Genomic DNA, 18,666 nt, shown 5'->3' with positions numbered 1-18,666 from the left:
TTGTGCTCGTTTCTACATGGCAGGGCTGGTTTAGATCTTACAGAATGCTACATGAACAGTGCAGAAGAAAACAAGAGGAAAAATATTTCCTTCGTACTATGTTCAAGGCCAGGTTGGACAGAGCCCTGGGAGGCATGGTCTGGGGTGAGGCATCCTTGCCCATGGAAGGGGGGTTGGAACTAGATGATGTTAAGGTCTTTTCCAGCCCAAACCTTTCTATGATTCTGTGTGAATTACTTGCTTTTATTAGGGGAGTAATTTCAAGACCAGTCAGTATCTGAAAAGCAATGTTACATTTTTTGACTTTGTTCTAATTTCATTGATGTGGACACATTTTGGGAGAGACCAGCAAATGCATCAGATCAGAGTGTAATGTATTTTATCTTTTTGTTAAGGAAATGCTGTTAGCTGCATTCAGTGAGCTGTCAAACATGCCACCTGAAACTTATCACTTGGAAAATCATTTATGTTTACTGTGTTCTCAATTATTCATACATAAAGATAACTGATTATCCAAGTATGAGATTTGTAGCAGTTGTAATAAAACCATAAGAATTTGTTACCTTCTGAAGATAAGCTGTTGATATCAGTGAAAGAAGTGCATTTCAGTTTGGTGTGGGAGTAGTAACGGCACATGTTGACAGTGAAGGATGTCAATAAGGCTTTTTTGGACATGGACTGATGCTTCTGTTTTGTGTGTGAAGACCATGTTAAAATTGTTAAAACCAAATCCATGAGTTCTTCATTCCTGCTTACTCCCTGCAAGCATATGGGTACTGAGCACCATCAGAATCCAAGGGACTGAGACAGTCACAGTGAGGGCAGCAGAGATGTGTATCTTTATCCCTTGCCTTCACAGTGCATTTGTGTCAAGCCATGTCACAAACTAAACTCCCAAGTGCAGTGAGCCTTTCCATAGTACGAGTGCAGGCATCCATGAAAACTATCTTTTGTGTGGTGGCATTTTCTCTGAGAATGTAATTTTTTTTCACTCGTGTTGTTCCTTTGAACTCTGAATGAGCACTTTGGCTGAACTTGGCAGAAGTATATATTTGGAATTAAATGACAGCGATTTCTTCTTCTTCCCATGCAGGATTTGGCCGTAGGCATTTCAGACAGTGAGCGCAGCAGACAGTAGGCTGTTTGCCCTGGACAACAGGAGTGCACATTTATTAGGGTTTTAGCCAACTTGGTCAAGGCTTATTTTACATACACTGTGTGCAAGTTTTTACATGGCTGTGCCCACCCTGGGAACATGCTAATTAATTCCTACTGTATTATATAATTATTATGATTATTAGTATATTTTTATATATATGGAATGAAGTGCTATCTGACCTAATATGCAGGACATTCTCATCAGTGTGTAGGCATCCTGACAAGCTTAAAACACACAGTGTGAAATCTGTGGCTTTTAAAATTTTCGAAACTTGTTTTTTATTTGCAATAGCATGTGAGGAAAATTTTCTTATTGCTTGTAGAGGGGCGCTTTGCTCTCAGGCACCTCAGACTGAACACTTTTAACAGCTTCAGTTTTTTCCTTTTGGGTAGATGCACATGGCATGGTTATCTTGCATCAGCCTCATTGCTCAAACTGAGATGCCAGAGCAGCCATAGTGATGCAGAAGGGCTGGGATATGCTGGCAGGCTTGCAGGCCTGTCAGAGTTCTGTCAAGGGAAGAGTCAGCAAAATTTGCCTTTTATTTTAAAGAATACTGTACTTTTTCAAGTGGACTTTTCTGTCCTCTACTGTAGCTGCAACCCACATTCTTGTTCACTGCCCAAGGAGAGCTCATTTGCAAGCAAAGTGGAATTAATTCCTTTTTAAATTTGTTGCTGTGGAAAGTCTAGCCAAAGAAACATACCACACTGCATGTCTGAGTGCCATTTTCACAAGGGAGTTGAATGCCCAAATCACTACGATTTTTATAGATTTAATGCCTTATATATCTTTGATAATATTTCTTAGGTTGTTCAACAGGTTAACTTTTTCTAGCTCAGTGTACATCACGTTCCAGATATAATGATCTTTACGGATGCTTCTTCTGTCTGAAATCTGTTTTCTTTGGAAAAAGGAACATCTGTTAACTTTATCATATGTCTTCCATTTCTGTTCTCGGCTTTCAAGAATGGTGGGTGTAGTGGCTTTGAAACAATCCCTTTGCTTGAACAGGGTATCAGACAGCTTCTGCAACAACTGGAACTTAAGCTTCATGTGATTTCAGAGGTCAGAACTAGCAACATGATTTTGAAAGCATGGAAAATTTATGCCTCTGTGGAGTATGTCTGTGTTTCAGTGCTTGTTTAATACATTGATAAGAAGTATCTCATTAAATTTAGTGAACTTTGGATGAAGGCTTCAAGTAAAAAATTCCCTAAATGAAGGAGTGCTATGTATTTCCATTATTAATGGAGCAGTGTGCCCCACGATAGACTTAGTTGTTTCTTTGATTTTTGTGGTCTCTTACTAGTGTCTCGCTCTCTTTAGAATTTGCCATTTCCTCAAACAGAAATGGAGTCGTAAATTTGTTTGGCATTGTAGTTTTCCAGAGGCTTGTCCAAGTCTTCCATGCCCCATTGCTGTTCTCATGAAGTCAGCAGGAAGTTTGTGTCATTAGGAAGAGCAGGGTCTGGTTCTAAACCAGAGCATTCAGCTACATGCTTTGGAGTTTAGGGCAGGACAGAAGTTGAAACGTGTCTGTAAAGTATTTCTTTGCCAATCACAGACGGGTGTGTGTTTACTACAGTGGAGATCAGGTACAGGAACAGTGAAACAAGATCAGAATCTAGCAGGCTACTTGTCTGCACAGTGCAGGGCAGTAGAAGAAGGGAGTCAGACTGCCTTTAGCTCAAGACAGTACAATCCTTAGATGTGACTCTAGATGTCATCCTTATCTATTGTGTTGTGTTGGCAGCCGGCACAGCAACAGGTAGAAGTTTGAAAGTCAGAGCAGAAAAAAGAGCTACCTGAACATAATGTAACCTTTGCTATTGGTACTTTTTAAATGATGAGAAGATGCCAAAGAAACCCTTTGCAGCAGAGGAATTAATTAAATAGACAAAAGCAACAGGGTATGAAAATGCATGTGATATGCAAAGTTCAAAATGAATGGCTTATTTACGACTTCAGCTGGTTTAGTACAGCATTTTGCCAACTTCAAATTGTTCTGAAAAGGATTAGATATAATTAATGCTGTATGACCTGCTTTTTCCTTCTTTTCAAAGAATGTAGAGCTGTACATCTAATGAGGACCCCTGAAAGGACTATTATGTCCAATTGTCTCAATTATGCAAATAACGTTGATATTTTAGCAGAAGGGAGGGAATACTTCAAATTAAAAGTTTGAGCTCCTGCTCCAGCCTTTCTGCAGTGCCGGCACTTTTGCAGCAAGTACATCCACTGTTTGAAAAGAGGAAAAGAGGTTTAACAAATTGGAGATTTGGGCACTATCAAAGTAGATTTGTTGTGCCTTGTTCCACCATGAGATGAAAATACCCTCTGGGCAGGGAGATGGGTCATGAGACTTCTAAAGGATTACCTTCAAAGGGAGTCATGAGATTGGTTTGAACAAAGAAGCTGCTCACATGCTTATCATATGAGATTCTCTTCTTAAAGTGGTGAAAACCCATCTCCTTGGGAATTCTCATGAACTTCAGAGAGACTGGAAGTCCTCACAGTAAGATGAATGAGAAGTCTGAACAATAAACAGAAAGATGGGACAGAAGCTCAGAGTTAAATGCAGTTTATTTATTCTAGATGTAATTCATCCTCCCAAACTCTGAAACCCTTCCAGTGACAAGCAGGTAGGACATTATTTTAAGTTATTTTTCATTTCACTCCTGATCATCTTCTGCTTTGCTGCCTTCTTTTGCATTGATATCCGTAATTGAAATTTGTACTGGAGAGCTATACAGTGACCTGCAGTTGATTGGAGAAAGGTAATACAGTTGAAATGACAATGTTGTGATTAGAGTGCTTCCTAGGCTTCTCATTTTTTTGAAAGAGGTGAAATCTGAGGTGCTAATTGTAAAATGACAAATGGAGTTTTCAAGGCCAAAAAAGGTGTCTCAAAGCATTTCAAAATTAGGATGTTGCTTGGATAAAACATCTAATAAGATGAAGAAATGCTGGCAGAGAGATGAGGTGATATGTATTTCAGTGTTTTGAATGCTAATTTAGACCTACCTCTAGCAAATAGGAATGGAGTTCTGGGGTTATTTTTTGTTCCGTAAGTTGGGACTTGGCTTTATTTTGGCGTTGTTTTCAGTTTTCAAAATTAGCCAGTAATATTTTCTGGAGTTTGATTTTGTCAACAAGCCTTCTGCTAAGCAAGTCTCTTTCTGTGTGTGTGTGTTCCCAATTAAGTTTATCAAGGTCTGATGGTAGGTCAGGAATTAGGGAAGTCTTGGAGCAGAAAAGGGCATAATATATGGCGGTAATCTTTCCTTACTCCAGTGAGGCTTGCCAGTAACAGGGGTTTCCCACTGAAAATCTAACAACTGCCTCATCGCATTTATGTCTGCAATGCTGCTGTTGTCATTTGGAGTAATGCAGTTCTGCTATAACACACGCGGGGCTCCAAGACGAGAAATCTCTGTGAGAACTCCCTCACCAAGATCCAACCTCTAAGATCCCAGAGTATTCACATACCTATTCTTCAAATGACCGATAGCCAAGAAAGCTCAGTTTGGCCCCTTGCTACCTACCAGCTTTTCAAGTCACAACTCCAAAAATGATGCTCCATACACTCCTCTCATTTCTTCGCCTCCTGCTGTGGTGCAGCTGGGGTCTTGGGGATGGACATCTCAGTAACAGTAGCTCCAAGAGGGCATATCCCTATATTCCCGTCAAGCAAGAGACAGCCGTGATCACAGTTTCTGGCCTGCTCAAGTCTTTTCTAACTCTCCTCATTCAGGTTTTAAAATTTGTCTTCCCCACATTTGATAGTGGTTTGAATCCAGCAAACTGAAACCTTTATCATCATTTCTCTCCACTGTCATTTTAATTCAAATAGCAGACGGTGGCTAACATTTAATGTTAATGAGTTATACATCATATTTGACACCTTTAAAGGATAGTGTATCTTAGAACAAGCGGAGTGTTTACTGTGTTATTTCCTGATCATGTTATGATCTGTTGAAGCTAGAACAATGTGTTGCACGCCATAAGAAACAATCCAGGAACATCACTGGAGAGACTGTTGTCTGATTCTGTGGTGCCTGTTCATTCTGTTCAGTGGCAGCTTCAAGGGCTTTAGGTGCCTAAGGACTGAAAAGAAGATTAACCAAATTGTCTGAAAACTGTGCAATCTACAAACTCATTTGAAATCTCTGGTTGCTCTCACACTTTGGAATTTTTTCAGTCCTGAAGGACTCAACTTTTCATGAAGTTCTGAATGAATGTTGGCAACTTTGAGATATGTAATACAATATTTTAAACATACATATTTGGTGTCTCCAGGAAATAATTTAACCCTTGAGTTCCAATGTTTTCATAATGATTTCTAGGAGATTATAAGGAATAATGTTGTGCAAACCCTGCAGCCTGAGAATCAAATTAGTTGGAAATTTTTCCTTTTTGAAAATGACAGAAAGCAGCAGTGTGTAAAAATGTGGCTGGTTGTGGTATATTCTGTCAACAGTTATGTGTTTAGCCAGTGCCCGGAAAAGAATCGCATTCCAGAGTGTCAGATTATCCATGGCAAGTTGCACATTTTCAACAGCTCAAACTGTTTAACAGAATTCTACCTGGAGAATCTTCCTTTCAGGAAAGCTGCATGTACTGTAAACTAGTGTTAATTTCTTAAGAAACACATTGGCCGACTCATATATTACAGATATAGTTGCAAAAAGTATTCGTAGTGACAGAAGGCAGAAGAAAGACTAAATACTCATGCTGTCTTTTCTCAGCATATATATTTGTTTAGCATCTCCAGACTTCAAAGTCTTCAGATATATGCTTATATTGTATTATATTCTGAATATAGACATTTTACTTTGTAGTAATTTCAAAGTGTGTTTAATTAACATGCCTGGGAGTGTGCCTTAAATAGTGGCTTGCTTTCACCAGGTTTTGAAAACGGCAGTATAATAGATTCTCGAAGCCTGCCAGCTCGGTGCACTCTGTGCTTCAAGTTGTTCCAATTCGAGCCAGCTCTCACAGATGAGATCTCACACAACATGCAGTCATCCCCTAAAAATGCTTTTCATTCATGGTTTGCCCTATTTTGTACAGAAAAATGTTTATAAGGCTTTACTCCATACTGTCACATCTTGCAGGAAAAATCAATCCCAGGTTTTACAGATGTTATGGCTGAGCTAGAAACTTGTAAGCTCTTACATCAAATTTGTAACCTCTTTTGCAAACAACACATTCTTGATCATTTCTATGCTAATAGTTGTTATTCTTAATAATGTGGACTCCAATGGCCCAGATCTCTCACAGGTAGAGGCAATATTCTAGTCCAAGTCAATGTTTTTTGCATCTGCATCACTTAGTTGCATGTATAATTAACACCATATGACACCGTTTTCTGGTTTTGTAACAAGGGAAGTACTTTGTTATGTTGGTTACAGTTTTGTAGTACTGATGAATTTCACACAGGAAGATCTGCTGTTGAGGGTGTTGAATCACATGAGGTGTCATGATAATAGCGTCTTTCTATTTTGTGTCAGAATGGCCTGTATTAAAGGCTCATAGTTAAGAGCAGTTTAAAAGAAACATCCCACATACATATTATCTGGAAGCATTCTGACTTCCTTTAAAACCATATCTAGCAGAGATGTTAGACAGGGTAGGCAATTGTTACAGTACAAAAATCATTCCTAAGCCTTGTCAGAGCTAGATACCAGAATCATCTTGTACTTCAAATAAGATTTATTAATAAATTAGTGCATGGAGGAGATGAGCAATTACCAGCCTGCTTTGGCTACTTTCTGTGTCTCCCTGTTCATCCACTCTGCTATCTTGGGCCTCTTAAGATAGGTTGCTTGTGGGCAAAGATGACCCCTCTAAGCATAGATAATGTTGCTCAACACTTCCATCCTATTATCTTGGGTTGTGTTTGTTAGAATTCAGCCATGATTTAAGAACTTGGAGTAAAACTGGCCACATGGAGCGTCTACAGGCTGAAGGGGTTTATGGGGAAAGTACAGTCAGAAAGTACAGGTACATACTTGTGTTCCACATCTCCCTAGCAATTGGAACAGAAGGGCTAAAGTCAAGAGAAGGAAGTGGCAAGTTAATAACAGAACTGGAATAGGTAACAAATAGGAATTATACGTTATTGTTATCTTAAATAACATTTTCCCTGAAATTTGGTACCATAAGGGCTGGGGCCGAGCTAGTGCAGGAATGGCTTTTGCTACCTTAAAATGTGGTAGGTGTGGTGTGCAACTGCGGCAGTGAGCTGATTCCTGTATTCCACACAAAACACCCCAAAACGTTCTCCATTGCAGAACTACCGAAGGTCTGTTCTTCCCAGGCCAGCACTGAGCCAAGCTGTCCTGCAGTGTGTGTTAGATGGTTGTTTAGTTTCTTTGTTTTAGTGCATTAGCTGTACAGTTACACTGCTGCTGAGCAGTGCTCAAGCAGCTGCGCCTGCCTCTCAGTAGTGTGTCTGAGCTTGTCCAGCACACCTCACTGATGTGCCTCCATTGACTTTGTGCTGGAGCTGGGTATATCCAGTCATGTCGGAGCAAGCCAGGCCTGCTGGGGTGTAGAGGCTATAGCTGTTTTTCACATCTGTAAGCCTCTGGGGAAGAGCTGTGTATCTTTAAGAGATTGTGTTAACTTTAAAAAGAGCTTGCAACTTTGTTTTGTAGACTGTCTCCCTAAGTTAATGAGCGTGGAGAGAAAATTACTCCTCTTGTTTCAGTGGATGTTTGCTGTGTGCCTCACCAGCAGGCCAGGAACACAAAGCGTAATGAAGGCATGAAAACTCATTACAGCTCTCCATGCAATGTAGCACTACTTACTGGTTTCCACAGCAGCAGCAGGAGTGATTTCTGGCCGCAGTTTGAAATAACAGCATTACTTACTGTCATCCTGCCTGTTGTGTGTTAGACTTAGCCACAGAGTAGATGGTTCCCTGACAAGGTTGCTGCAAGAACACAGGTTAAAGTTGAACTGTATGAAAAATACAGTGGGATGAGAATAAGAATTGTCATGAGGAAATAATCTGTATTTGAAAGAATCTTATGAATATTACACATCCCTTCTTGATGCTATATTTATTAGCAAACAATATGAGAGATCTGCTTTCTGTTTGGTATTGTTTGGTACTTCGTATTCTAATAATTGCTAAAACTATTATCGTAGAATCAAAGAACAGCAACTGTTTTTGATACAACTCTTGCAAACAAGGGGTTTGGAAATTTAGTTTAGATTCACAGGAAGTTCACCACGTTCTGTGGTTGGGGATATTGTTCATGGCTCTGGCTCCCTAGTGGCATAATGCACATTCAAAATAGCATTGTGGGGGTTTGCCCTTTATATCTTAGTAATGAACAGCCTTTCAGTAAAACCTTACCAGTACATGAGTGGCTGCAAAGTCAGCTGTTAACATCCCTCACATAGTTCAAAATATTTTTCTCCAAGCAAGGGCGGTTGTTCTGGGTAGAACTGATCACCTAAAGGGTTCATCAGCTGGAGAAACTGTTCCATCAGAGTGAAGAGTGATGGGTAGTGTAATTGGGATGTTGCATTTAAAGGCAGCACAAAATATGAATCTTTCTAGTATGAGTTTTCAAGTTTCAGGTTACAGTGATTCTGCTGAAGCAGTGATTTTTCTTTTTTTTTTTTTTTCCCAACTGTTTATTGGGCAGTTCTTTGTTTTCTCTCAAGTAACATCAACTGGATGTGATTACCTACATGGTATTCACAGAAATCTGTGGACTTGTTTACACAGTGAATGGACTTGTGCACACACCATGCACGTACTCATGGTGTGAATTCTGTTCCACTTCCAGATTACTTCTGTTACTGTCTTATCAAAACGAGCATCTCTTTGCTCCAATCTGGCATAAATGCCCCAGTTTAATCCTGTAGAACATTCTAATTAAATAATTGAAAACACAGTTGAGATCTGACTTCCCTGATGTTACCAACTTTTGCAGCAGACTGCAAGCTAAGGGAGGATTACCAGGAAATGTTGGTGAGATGGTGTGAACAGGGCTACAGCTGAATGTCTCCATAAGTGACAATAATCAAACCACAGTGTAACAAGCTGTTGGTGAAAATAATGTGTATTATTCCAGAGATGGGAGCTCTGCTGCCCAGCCAACTCCGCTTTTGCATTATTCTATGCTTGATTTAGCCTGAGCAGCTTTGTCAAACCTTGTATTATGCATGAGACACAGTCATTTGGTCCCCTGCCTATTCCCCCATTGCATCTGTGTGCCAGGCACTGCTGTGTCGGATCCCTATATGTGGCTCCATGCAGCAAGCACTGCTGTTCACATGCCTGCTTTGCTGACCTGCTGTGCTGGGTACTGGCAGAGCCTCATTGAGTGCAGCAGTGGGGGAGGCTGTGCCTCAGAGCTGTCCTGCAGTGCGTGCTCTCTAGATGCAAGGTAAGGCCAAAGCCCCATCCCATCCTGTGACCAAGTCGAGCATGCCAAGCTATCCAGTAAAGACATGTGTCCCTGTTGCATGGAGCCTCTGTCCTTGGGGGTCGTGGCAGTTGAGTGGGATGACAGCACTGGCTTTAGGTCTGGTTGAGTTGAGGCTTTGGGTGTACTCCAGTGACACTATGACTCTCATCCCTGCCCATTTTCACCCCCCAAATTCTTTCACTTTCTTTGGTGGTAGTTTTATCATGGTTATCCACAGACACTAAATACTGCCGCTATCTTGCCAAGGTGTATGATAACTGAAATTCACAGCTGCTGGTGGCACAATGGCAGGTAAGAGTTTGTAGCATGACAATTTCAGTGGCTTTGCTTTCCTGTGTTGATCCCCACCCTGGATTTTCACTGCAGGTGCATCAGTCCAGAGACCACTTGCTGCTCAGAGATGTGGGATTTCTTATGATACAGCCTGAAATTAGGGCCCAGTGTGTGTTCATCGGTTATATATGAAGTAAAAATACATAAAATGTAATGGCAATTTAGCAGCAAACTGGAATTACTTATATTTGGTGGTGAGAGAAAATTTTCTCTTCAGTTACTGCATGTCTGCAGCCCTAGATACACGTTTCTCAGCAAATTGTGTGGTGTGTGTGTTAGTCAGAGGACAACTGTTTTTTTATTAATGGCTGTGTTAGAAACTATTTGTTTAGAGTCTTGATTTTGTTTACTTATGATTTACAAACAACACCACTAATTTCCATTCCTTTCTGCAGGAGGATACCTTCTTTTAATGCTAAAGAGAACTAACAAATCCATAATAATTAAGGAGTGTGACCAGCAGGTCAAAGGAGGTGATCCTGCCCCTCTATTCTGCTCTTATGAGACCTCACCTGGAGTATTGTGTGCAGTTCTGATGTCCTCAACCTAAAAAAGGACATGGAACTGTTGGAAGAAGCCCAGAGGAGTCCCAGAAGGATGATCAGGGGACTGGAGCACCTCCCGTATGAAGATAGGCTGAGAAAGTTGGGGCTGTTCAGACTGGGGAAGAGAAGGCTGCGTGGAGACCTCATAGCAGCCTTCCAGTATCTGAAGGGGGCCTATAGGGCTGCTGGGGAGGGACTCTTCATTAGCTACTGTAGTGACAGGACAAGGGGTAACGTGTTAAAACTTAAACAGGGGAAGTTTAGATTAGATATAGGGAAGAAATTCTTTACTGTGAGGGTGGTGAGGCACTGGAATGGGTTGCCCAGGGAAGCTGTGAATGCTCCATCCCTGGCAGTGTTCAAGGCCGGGTTGGGCAGAGCCTTGGGTGACATGGTTTAGTGTGAGGTGTCCCTGCCCATGCCAAGGGGGGGTAGAACTAGATGATCTTAAGGTCCTTTCCAACCCTAACTATTCTATGATTCTATAAAGTCAGTGTTAATTAATGCTGCTTCTTGGCAACATACTGATTTCTGGGCTGTAGACCAAAAATCAGCAGTGGTTTTGTTTTTATAATTTAGGAGACTCATTGTTAGTTTTCGTAAAGGAGAACAAATACGCCACTGAGCATCTGAAATGTGTTTTTTCAAAAGTAGATTGATTAGTGCATGCAGGATTTGCTGTGATGAGCAGGGTTGAACTACACCACAATCAACAAGTTAGGATCTTGCTTTTTTTGTGTTTCCTCAATGTAAAATGAAAACGTGCAGTGATTTTTAGTACCGCAGTCTTGCTGCCAGCAGCTGTTTGTCTGTCAGCCTAATACTCCCACTGGCTGTTGGTCTGAATTCTGTAGCTGCTCTGTCATAGTCCTTTAACAATTCATCCATTCCAGCAAGGCTTATTTTTTTCAAACTCACAAGAGTCAGTGTTCATACTTGCATTTGTCCTCAAGAAAACAAACAGATTTTAATCCAGAGAGAGAAAGGTACAGAATCTGTATCAAATAAGTGGGGAAAGTGCCCGTTTTCTGACAGTGAATGTTTCTGCTCAAGTATTTGCACTGGATTATAGCAAAGCTTTGGTTAAGCAGATTAAATAGACAAAGCAGTGAAACATCAAAGGCTGCCCAAATGTGCTGAGGTTTTATTTCCCTGATCTGTAATGCCTGCTTTTGCCTTCCTCTCATTAGCACAGAAAAATAAGCCAGTAGAACACAATGTATTGTGCAACTGTAGTGCGTATAGTGACTGATTTCTAACAGGGTTTTTAGGTATTGTAGAGATCATTTTAGATACCAAGATGCAAAAGCTTCTCCCCAAGCACAGATAGTAGCCTGTGACTTCAGCCAGGGGTTAATTTACTGGTTTTACTTGAAGCACCCAAAATAGCAAAGGGAAGTGTCCTTTGGTGAGCTGTGAGGAATAATGTAAAGCAGTTAAATGTGCAGCATCTGTTACCATTTATATTTCAAAAGTGTTTCCTGCACTGTGGGATTGATTTGGGCATTGGTGTCACTTGGTCAAGGACTTACCAGAGGCCATGCAGAAGTCTAAAGTTTTATCTGGGGGAAAATAGTGAATATGTTTTAAATACAGAAAATAGTAATAAACCTAAATCAATTAAAAATTAGTTAAAAACAAAAATCCAGAAATTAAGAAGCAGGTGATGTAACCTCTGGAACAGGTTCCTGTTAAGCTTATTTTATATTAAAGGTCATTAGCTGGTATGATGTGCTTAAGCACAAGTAAGGACATTGGACACAGTTGTCAAGCAGCAGTGAATTTGGTCACTGGGTGGTTTTGGGTTAGTTTTAAAAAAACAGTGTAATTCCAATCAAATAGACTATTTTTTTCTCTCTGAATATTTTGAACAGCCTGAATAAATTAGCAAATCTGGTTCTGAATAGGTAAATGGCATCTCTTGGATATAAGCACCCACCTCTACATACCACAGTGTTTCATGGATCTCCCTATCTTGAGTGTTCTCTTCTGTACGTTTCTAGAGCTGCACCTCAGTAACTATACTGATGTTATGCTAAAGCATCTTCTGTGCTCTGTTTCTAACAATAGTATTGCTAAAACTTGTCATTCCATAAAAGCCTTGCCAGAAAGCATATAGAAAAAATCTAAATATTTTCAGAGATAAAGGCTCTTTAGGTTCATTTGAAGAAGGAATGTATGGAGTCAAGACAGGAAAGCTAAGTCACAAGGCCTTCAGATACTGAATTTAATATTCCCTTCCTTCAAACTTTGCTGCATGATCAAGGTCTTTATGCTAAATGCCTGAAATTCATGCCTTGTCATTCAGGGAGCAAGTAGCAGTGTAAGCTTTGTGAAGCTTTGTCTGATGAGCTCTGAACATTTCCTCACTCTGTGGTGCTATGGGCTCAAAACGGCTCCTTTCACAATGAAATGAGGTGGTTCTGCCCTGAGGGAGTCAGTAAATACACTAGAGTGCGAGCAGAAGTGCAGGATCTCCCAGAGCACTGGGACTATCAAGGCATTCTCTCTCAGAGGCACCTGGAAGGTTTTCATATCTGGACAGATCAGGGACAGCTTTTTCATGCAGTAGAAGCCTAGGTTTGAAATATATTTGTAGTTATTTGCAATGAGGGAACTTCAGGTAGTCTCCTATTATTTCAGACATAATGGAGAAAACTAAGAAGCCAGACAGGAGCTAACAAGTCAACAAACAAAGGAACTTCAGAGACAGCTCTTGCTTTACACAAGAGAGAAGGATGAACTACCACACCCTGTTTGGCGTGCTGCAGACTGTGCAGCACTGGGGGGCTAGTCCAGTCTCGAAGCTGTTACCACATAGCCTGATAGAGCACTCATCCAGATCTGCAGCTGACTTTCTTAAGCCAGGAAATCAGCAAGGTTTTTAGTTCTTTCTCTAGGAAAGGCCCCTCCCTGTCACTGAAGGCTCCCTGAAAGTTCTCGTGTCATTTTTAGCTTTTCTCTTCGCAAAATTTTTATTTCACTTCCACAGAGGAAACTAAAGCAAAACCTATATTTGCTTACTACTTGAAAAAATGAGTTAAGACACAATTCCAATGCAAACTCAGAAGCAGCAGCTTTTCTCAGCAAGGCCAAGTTACCAGTGTCATCAAAATTGTGAGTGTTTTTTAACATTTTTCATGAATTCCTTTAACTTTTCTATATTCACCACTAAATGTTGGTTTATTATTGCAGTCATGATGGTGTTTTGCCTTGTTGATGGCTGCAGGGACAGAGAAGGCCTGGGGCCTGCAAGTAAGAAGCTATGGGAAACTGGCCTGCAGCCGTTTCTGAACTCCCTTTCTTCAGTGTTCCCAAGCTCAGCTGGACTGCACTTCTGCAACAGGCTTCCTAACTGCATTGCACAGATCTGTGATTTTGTTCTAGCTTGCCTATGCATCGTTGTTTTCAAACAGCTGTGAGCTTGCTCTAGTTTCTGGTTTGTAATCCCAGAATAATAGGCCAACACAATTTTATGTTGTCTTCAGGGTTGGTTTCCTCCTATTTCACAGATACACCATGCCTAAAGTGTCTGCACTTTTTTTGTCAAATGTTCTTTAAACTTAAGAAGTGCTTCATCCTGAAACATCTCTCATTAAGAGTAGGATGCCTTTGGAATGACTGGAACTTGATTCACGACCAGAAGTTATTTTGAGATGACTTTTGATCAAACAGGGAAATTTTCTGGGAAGTGATTTCTGTGTACACAGAACAATACTAAAGTATTATTTAGAGTAAATACTGTTCATCTATTTATGTCACAATTCATGCTGGTTTCCTGTACTACTTTGAGTTCATTTACTGTATACTAAAATAGGAAGAAGCAGCTGTATTTTGGGTAAACATTGTAATTTCAGGAGAGTATCTTTGCATTTTTACACACGTTTGAGATTTGAATTTTATCCAAGACATGGAAAATTCACATTACCTACTTTCTGCATGAGTAAACGTATCTCCTGTTTAAATGTGATTTAATGAATTTGGTGCTTGTTTAAAAACTGTAGCTGAAAATAGAAGGCAGATGTTACTGTACCTACCACACAGAAATATTTCAGTATGTTCTTTTTTTTCTACCATTTAAGGGTCAGAAGGCTTGGATAGAGAAGACCTTTTCTAAAAGAGAATGCATCTACGTAATTGCCAACAACAAAGACACTAGCAGGTAACATTTGAATTTTTTGTTTTGGCCAACAGAAAAAGTTAATACTGAAGAAACTGGACTCGATTTGATATTAGACATGAGAAACTGAGACCCAGCTTACTCACTGCCCTTAAAGGGAGGTGGCGGGGCAACAAAAGTGCAAGGTGTGCTTGCACTCAAATCTGTGCAGAGCCATGGGACATGTCATACAGATGATAAGGCTGGGCAGCAGGAGCAGCAGTGAGTTGTTAGTTCCTGGCTTTGCAAACCAGAACATAAACTCATATTGAATTCTGAAATCAAGGGTGCAATAATGTGCCCTGTGAAGTAAGTGGTACCGTTCTTCACAGTTGCTAAGAAACTGCCACTAACAATACTATACAAGGGGGACTGCAATTCTTAGTCCAAATACTAGTATTACTGCTGCTGCATTGACTAGCTAAATTGTGGTCCAGCTTGTTTGGGTGACATTAACTGTTTACATCACATGCTAGCTGTCACCTCGGAGTAAGAAACAGATGGTCGCCACTCTTGTTCTGCATTTTTGCTTCTTCCCTGTCTGTCAGCCTAGAACAGCTTTCCAGTGTATAACAGAAGTGAAGTGTAATTTTTAATCTTTGTTAAGAAACACTGGTGGCCTGGTAATTCTGCACATGTGTGTATGCAAATACAACAGGTATGACTTAGAAGAGGTGTTTCTATGATTCATGCAGAGCAAGGCATGGTCAGTTGAAAATTTGATTTCTGTTTTGTTTTAAATCAACATTCAATATTGAAGGTACTCTAATCAAAGTCTTAGTAACTTACAGGTGCTGCTGTGGCCAGCTCATCAATCAACATATTCCACCTCCTCCGAGTATAACAGCTAATAAAAATGGAGAAGAAACAAAGCAAGTGGAAGCTCAGCCAGAGAAGTGGTCTGTCAGTAAACACACCCAGACATACCCAACTGATGCCTATGGAAACCTTGAATTCCAGGGAGGAGGACATTCAAATAAGGCCATGGTAAGAAGTGTATGGTACACAAAGATATTCATCCGGTATGTTAGCTGAATAGACATGGGTCAGGATTCCAGCTCACTCAGTGCATTATCCATTGAAATCAAAGAAGGTCTCTTTGCTGACTCAGAGAGTCAAGATGCTCAAAGAGAGGAAAAGAGAGAAAAGGCAAGAAAAAAATACTACCTACTTAGAAACACCTTACAATGTCTTGATGAGACAGTTTCATTGAAGTTGCTGTCAATAAATATGAGCTAAGGAGGCAGCTGCATGTATTAGTGCATAAGATTCCATCTGTTTGTATTAGATTTGTGGGGCAAAGAACCCAGCGTGGACAGAGATAATTTTTTCTAAGGTTTGAAATCTAATACTAGTAGAAATTTGGTTTCCTGACAGAGCTGGGAAGTGGACTGCTGAGTTTTCTTAGCAGTAAAAGTGACAGCAAGTCAAGCCTCTGAAAAACAATTTTGTTTTGCCTCTCTTGTGAAGAAATCCAAACCTGGATTTTCTTTGCCCTTTTTCTTTCTTGTTTCTCTGCTGGGACTGCCACTGGAGACAAGCACACTGCAAAAAATTGTCCAGAATGTATCGGAGAGGTTGGGGGGGTTTGGTGGTGGTTTGTTTTTAAAGTGGAAATTATATATATGAGTTTCTTTCATCATTTTCTTCGATTGAGCAGTAGTTTGAAATGAAAAAATCACAGTGATGGAACTAAACTAAGAAGAATGCACATCATTGCTACAGTGACAGAAATAGGTACATCAACAGCAGGTGGGATAAAATGTAGCATAAGCCTCCTATTTCTTGTGAAGGTCATTGCTTCTCCTTGGCAGTCAAACCAGAGGTTTTAGGAGCAGTACAAAACACCTGCCAGTCATTTGAAGTAGGTGGTTTCCTACAATGCAGATCTGTAATAAGTTTAGGATCACTTGATTGCAGTCGGGTTTGCAGGTTAAGAGAGGAAAATGGTGCTTTGAAAAATCATGAAGTGAATTCTCAATAGCAAAGTGAAAGTTTTCAACCTGTTTTTTCTAATCAGGAGCAGCATAGAAATTTAATGTGTTGCTTAAAAATTGTAAAACTTTCTTCATGACAAAAGGCTTAATAGAACCATTCTGTGCTCAATGTGGCTGTTACACATTGCTCTTTGCAGTATATCCGTGTGTCATATGACACTAAACCAGATTCTCTGCTGCATCTCATGGTGAAAGACTGGCAACTGGAACTGCCCAAACTCTTAATCTCTGTCCATGGAGGCCTCCAGAACTTTGAAATGCAACCTAAATTAAAGCAAGTGTTTGGAAAAGGTCTGATAAAGGCTGCCATGACCACAGGAGCTTGGATTTTCACTGGAGGTGTTAGTACAGGTAGGCAATTACTAGCACTTCTGGTTTACTTAAGAATTCATTGATGTTTCTTCACTAATCTTTCCTACAGGCAGATTTAAGTCTACATGAATGGGTCATTAGCCATTAAACCAAAAAAAGGAGCATTGTAATCATTTGTGTAAATCTCCTGCCCAGCCCATAAGATTTTCCTGGGTCAGTACTGGTTTGCATTGCTTAGTGCTTACTCTGAAAAAACTAATTGCCAGCCTTGGTTTCAGTAGCAAGGAATTTACCACTACATTTTTTCAGTGGTTAGTTATCCTTGTAGTCAAGAAATCTCCCACTCCAAATCTGCCTGGCTTTACCTTCTTACTGTTGTTTTGTACAAAGATCTTTGTGTTTTCTGAGCATATTTTCATGCACACCACTTTTGTCAGACTGCACAGGCCGAGTTCCATAAAACTCTCACACTACTCGTGTTTTCCAGCCCTTCAGTCGTCATTACACCTCTTCCTTGAATGCTCTCATTTTTAACAGCCTTCTTGAATTTTGAACAGTGCCATTTTTGAGACAATGCTTGATGAAGCTTTTAATCCTTGAGGTTAAGCAGCCTTTCTGCTTCCATTTGACACTTCCCTGTCCGTGCAGCCAAGGACTGAGGTAGTCTTTCAGATATGAAATCTCTCTGAGAGTGAACAACTGATAAACCACCTTAAATGCCATGCCCCTGAGTCAGTATCTCCGTGCCCATGGGGTCACCCACCACCACACATGCACTCTCATGTAAGTGTACCAGGTATTTGTTCTTAAAGGAATAACTGTAAATTAGCAGTCTTGAAGCACAAACCTGAAGTGAGTTGTAAATGATTCTTCATGAAGACATTGCAATTTCCTGTTTGCATTTTCCTTTGGTCTTCTGGCCATCTGAAACAGATTCATGTTTCTGTGTTTCCTTTTTGGCTGTATCTAAACTATCTGTTGTAGGGCAGCTCCACATAATTCCACCAGGAGGTTTTTGACACTGTTCCTGAATTCTGTTAAAAAACTGGTGTCTGACACGATTTCTAGAATTGGAAAGACATGTTGAAAAATAGCTGGTTTGATGATTCCTTATATATTGTTGCATTTTGAGAGCAGTTGGTTTCTAATTAATTTCATTTATGTTAATATCAATTCTGAGTGATCTTCAAAAAACCATCAGATGCAAACTTCCATTGTAATATTTCTATAACAATATATTTAACTGAAATAAATCTTTATATGTCAAGTTATTTCTTGGAAAACTATATAAGAATGGATTCCTTTGACCTTCATTTACACTAGCAAAGGTCTAATGTCTTTAAGGGGAGGTGATGATTGCTGTTCAGAATAATTTTTAAGTGGAAAAAATATTTCTTGGGTAACTCTAGGTTTGGAATTTTTGCTTGCTCGCACCCCAGTGATAGCATTCCATATGTGTTCAGATTATGTACAGTGAATAGCTTCATTCCAAACAATGGTACAGATTACACCGTCGCAAGTTAAAGAACCGGGTAAATCTTTCAAAGACTTCATTGAATTCAGAACAAAGATGTGAAAAGGCAATAGGATTTACATGCAACTGTTACAGAATTAAAGCATGGTTTGTCTGCATTGCAAGGTCTATGGTAAAGTAGAGGTACAAGTTCAGGAGTGAGGGCATTCCAGAAAAGCAGGTAGCTCTGTA

General features: G+C 40.1%; 1 protein-coding gene across 2 annotated transcripts in view; it reads left to right on the top strand.

Moving 5' to 3' along the window:
• The window catches only part of TRPM1 (transient receptor potential cation channel subfamily M member 1), a 93,660-nt gene that overhangs the window by 33,784 nt on the left and 41,210 nt on the right, over positions 1-18,666 (top strand). For both annotated transcript variants that reach the window (XM_061447126.1, XM_061447127.1), the window contains exons 3-5: positions 14,576-14,655; positions 15,444-15,639; positions 16,787-17,000. In XM_061447126.1, coding sequence (XP_061303110.1) covers positions 14,576-14,655; positions 15,444-15,639; positions 16,787-17,000 — 490 coding nt within the window. The remainder of the gene's footprint in view (positions 1-14,575; positions 14,656-15,443; positions 15,640-16,786; positions 17,001-18,666) is intronic.

The sequence above is a fragment of the Pezoporus flaviventris genome, unplaced genomic scaffold (genome assembly GCF_033815535.1).
Source record: "Pezoporus flaviventris isolate CSIRO_AGI_PZ_B2104156 unplaced genomic scaffold, CSIRO_AGI_Pfla_v1 ptg000006l, whole genome shotgun sequence".
Lineage (NCBI taxonomy): Eukaryota > Metazoa > Chordata > Aves > Psittaciformes > Psittacidae > Pezoporus > Pezoporus flaviventris.
Note: the sequence above shows the minus strand (reverse complement) of the source record. Positions and strands in the feature narration are given on the sequence as shown.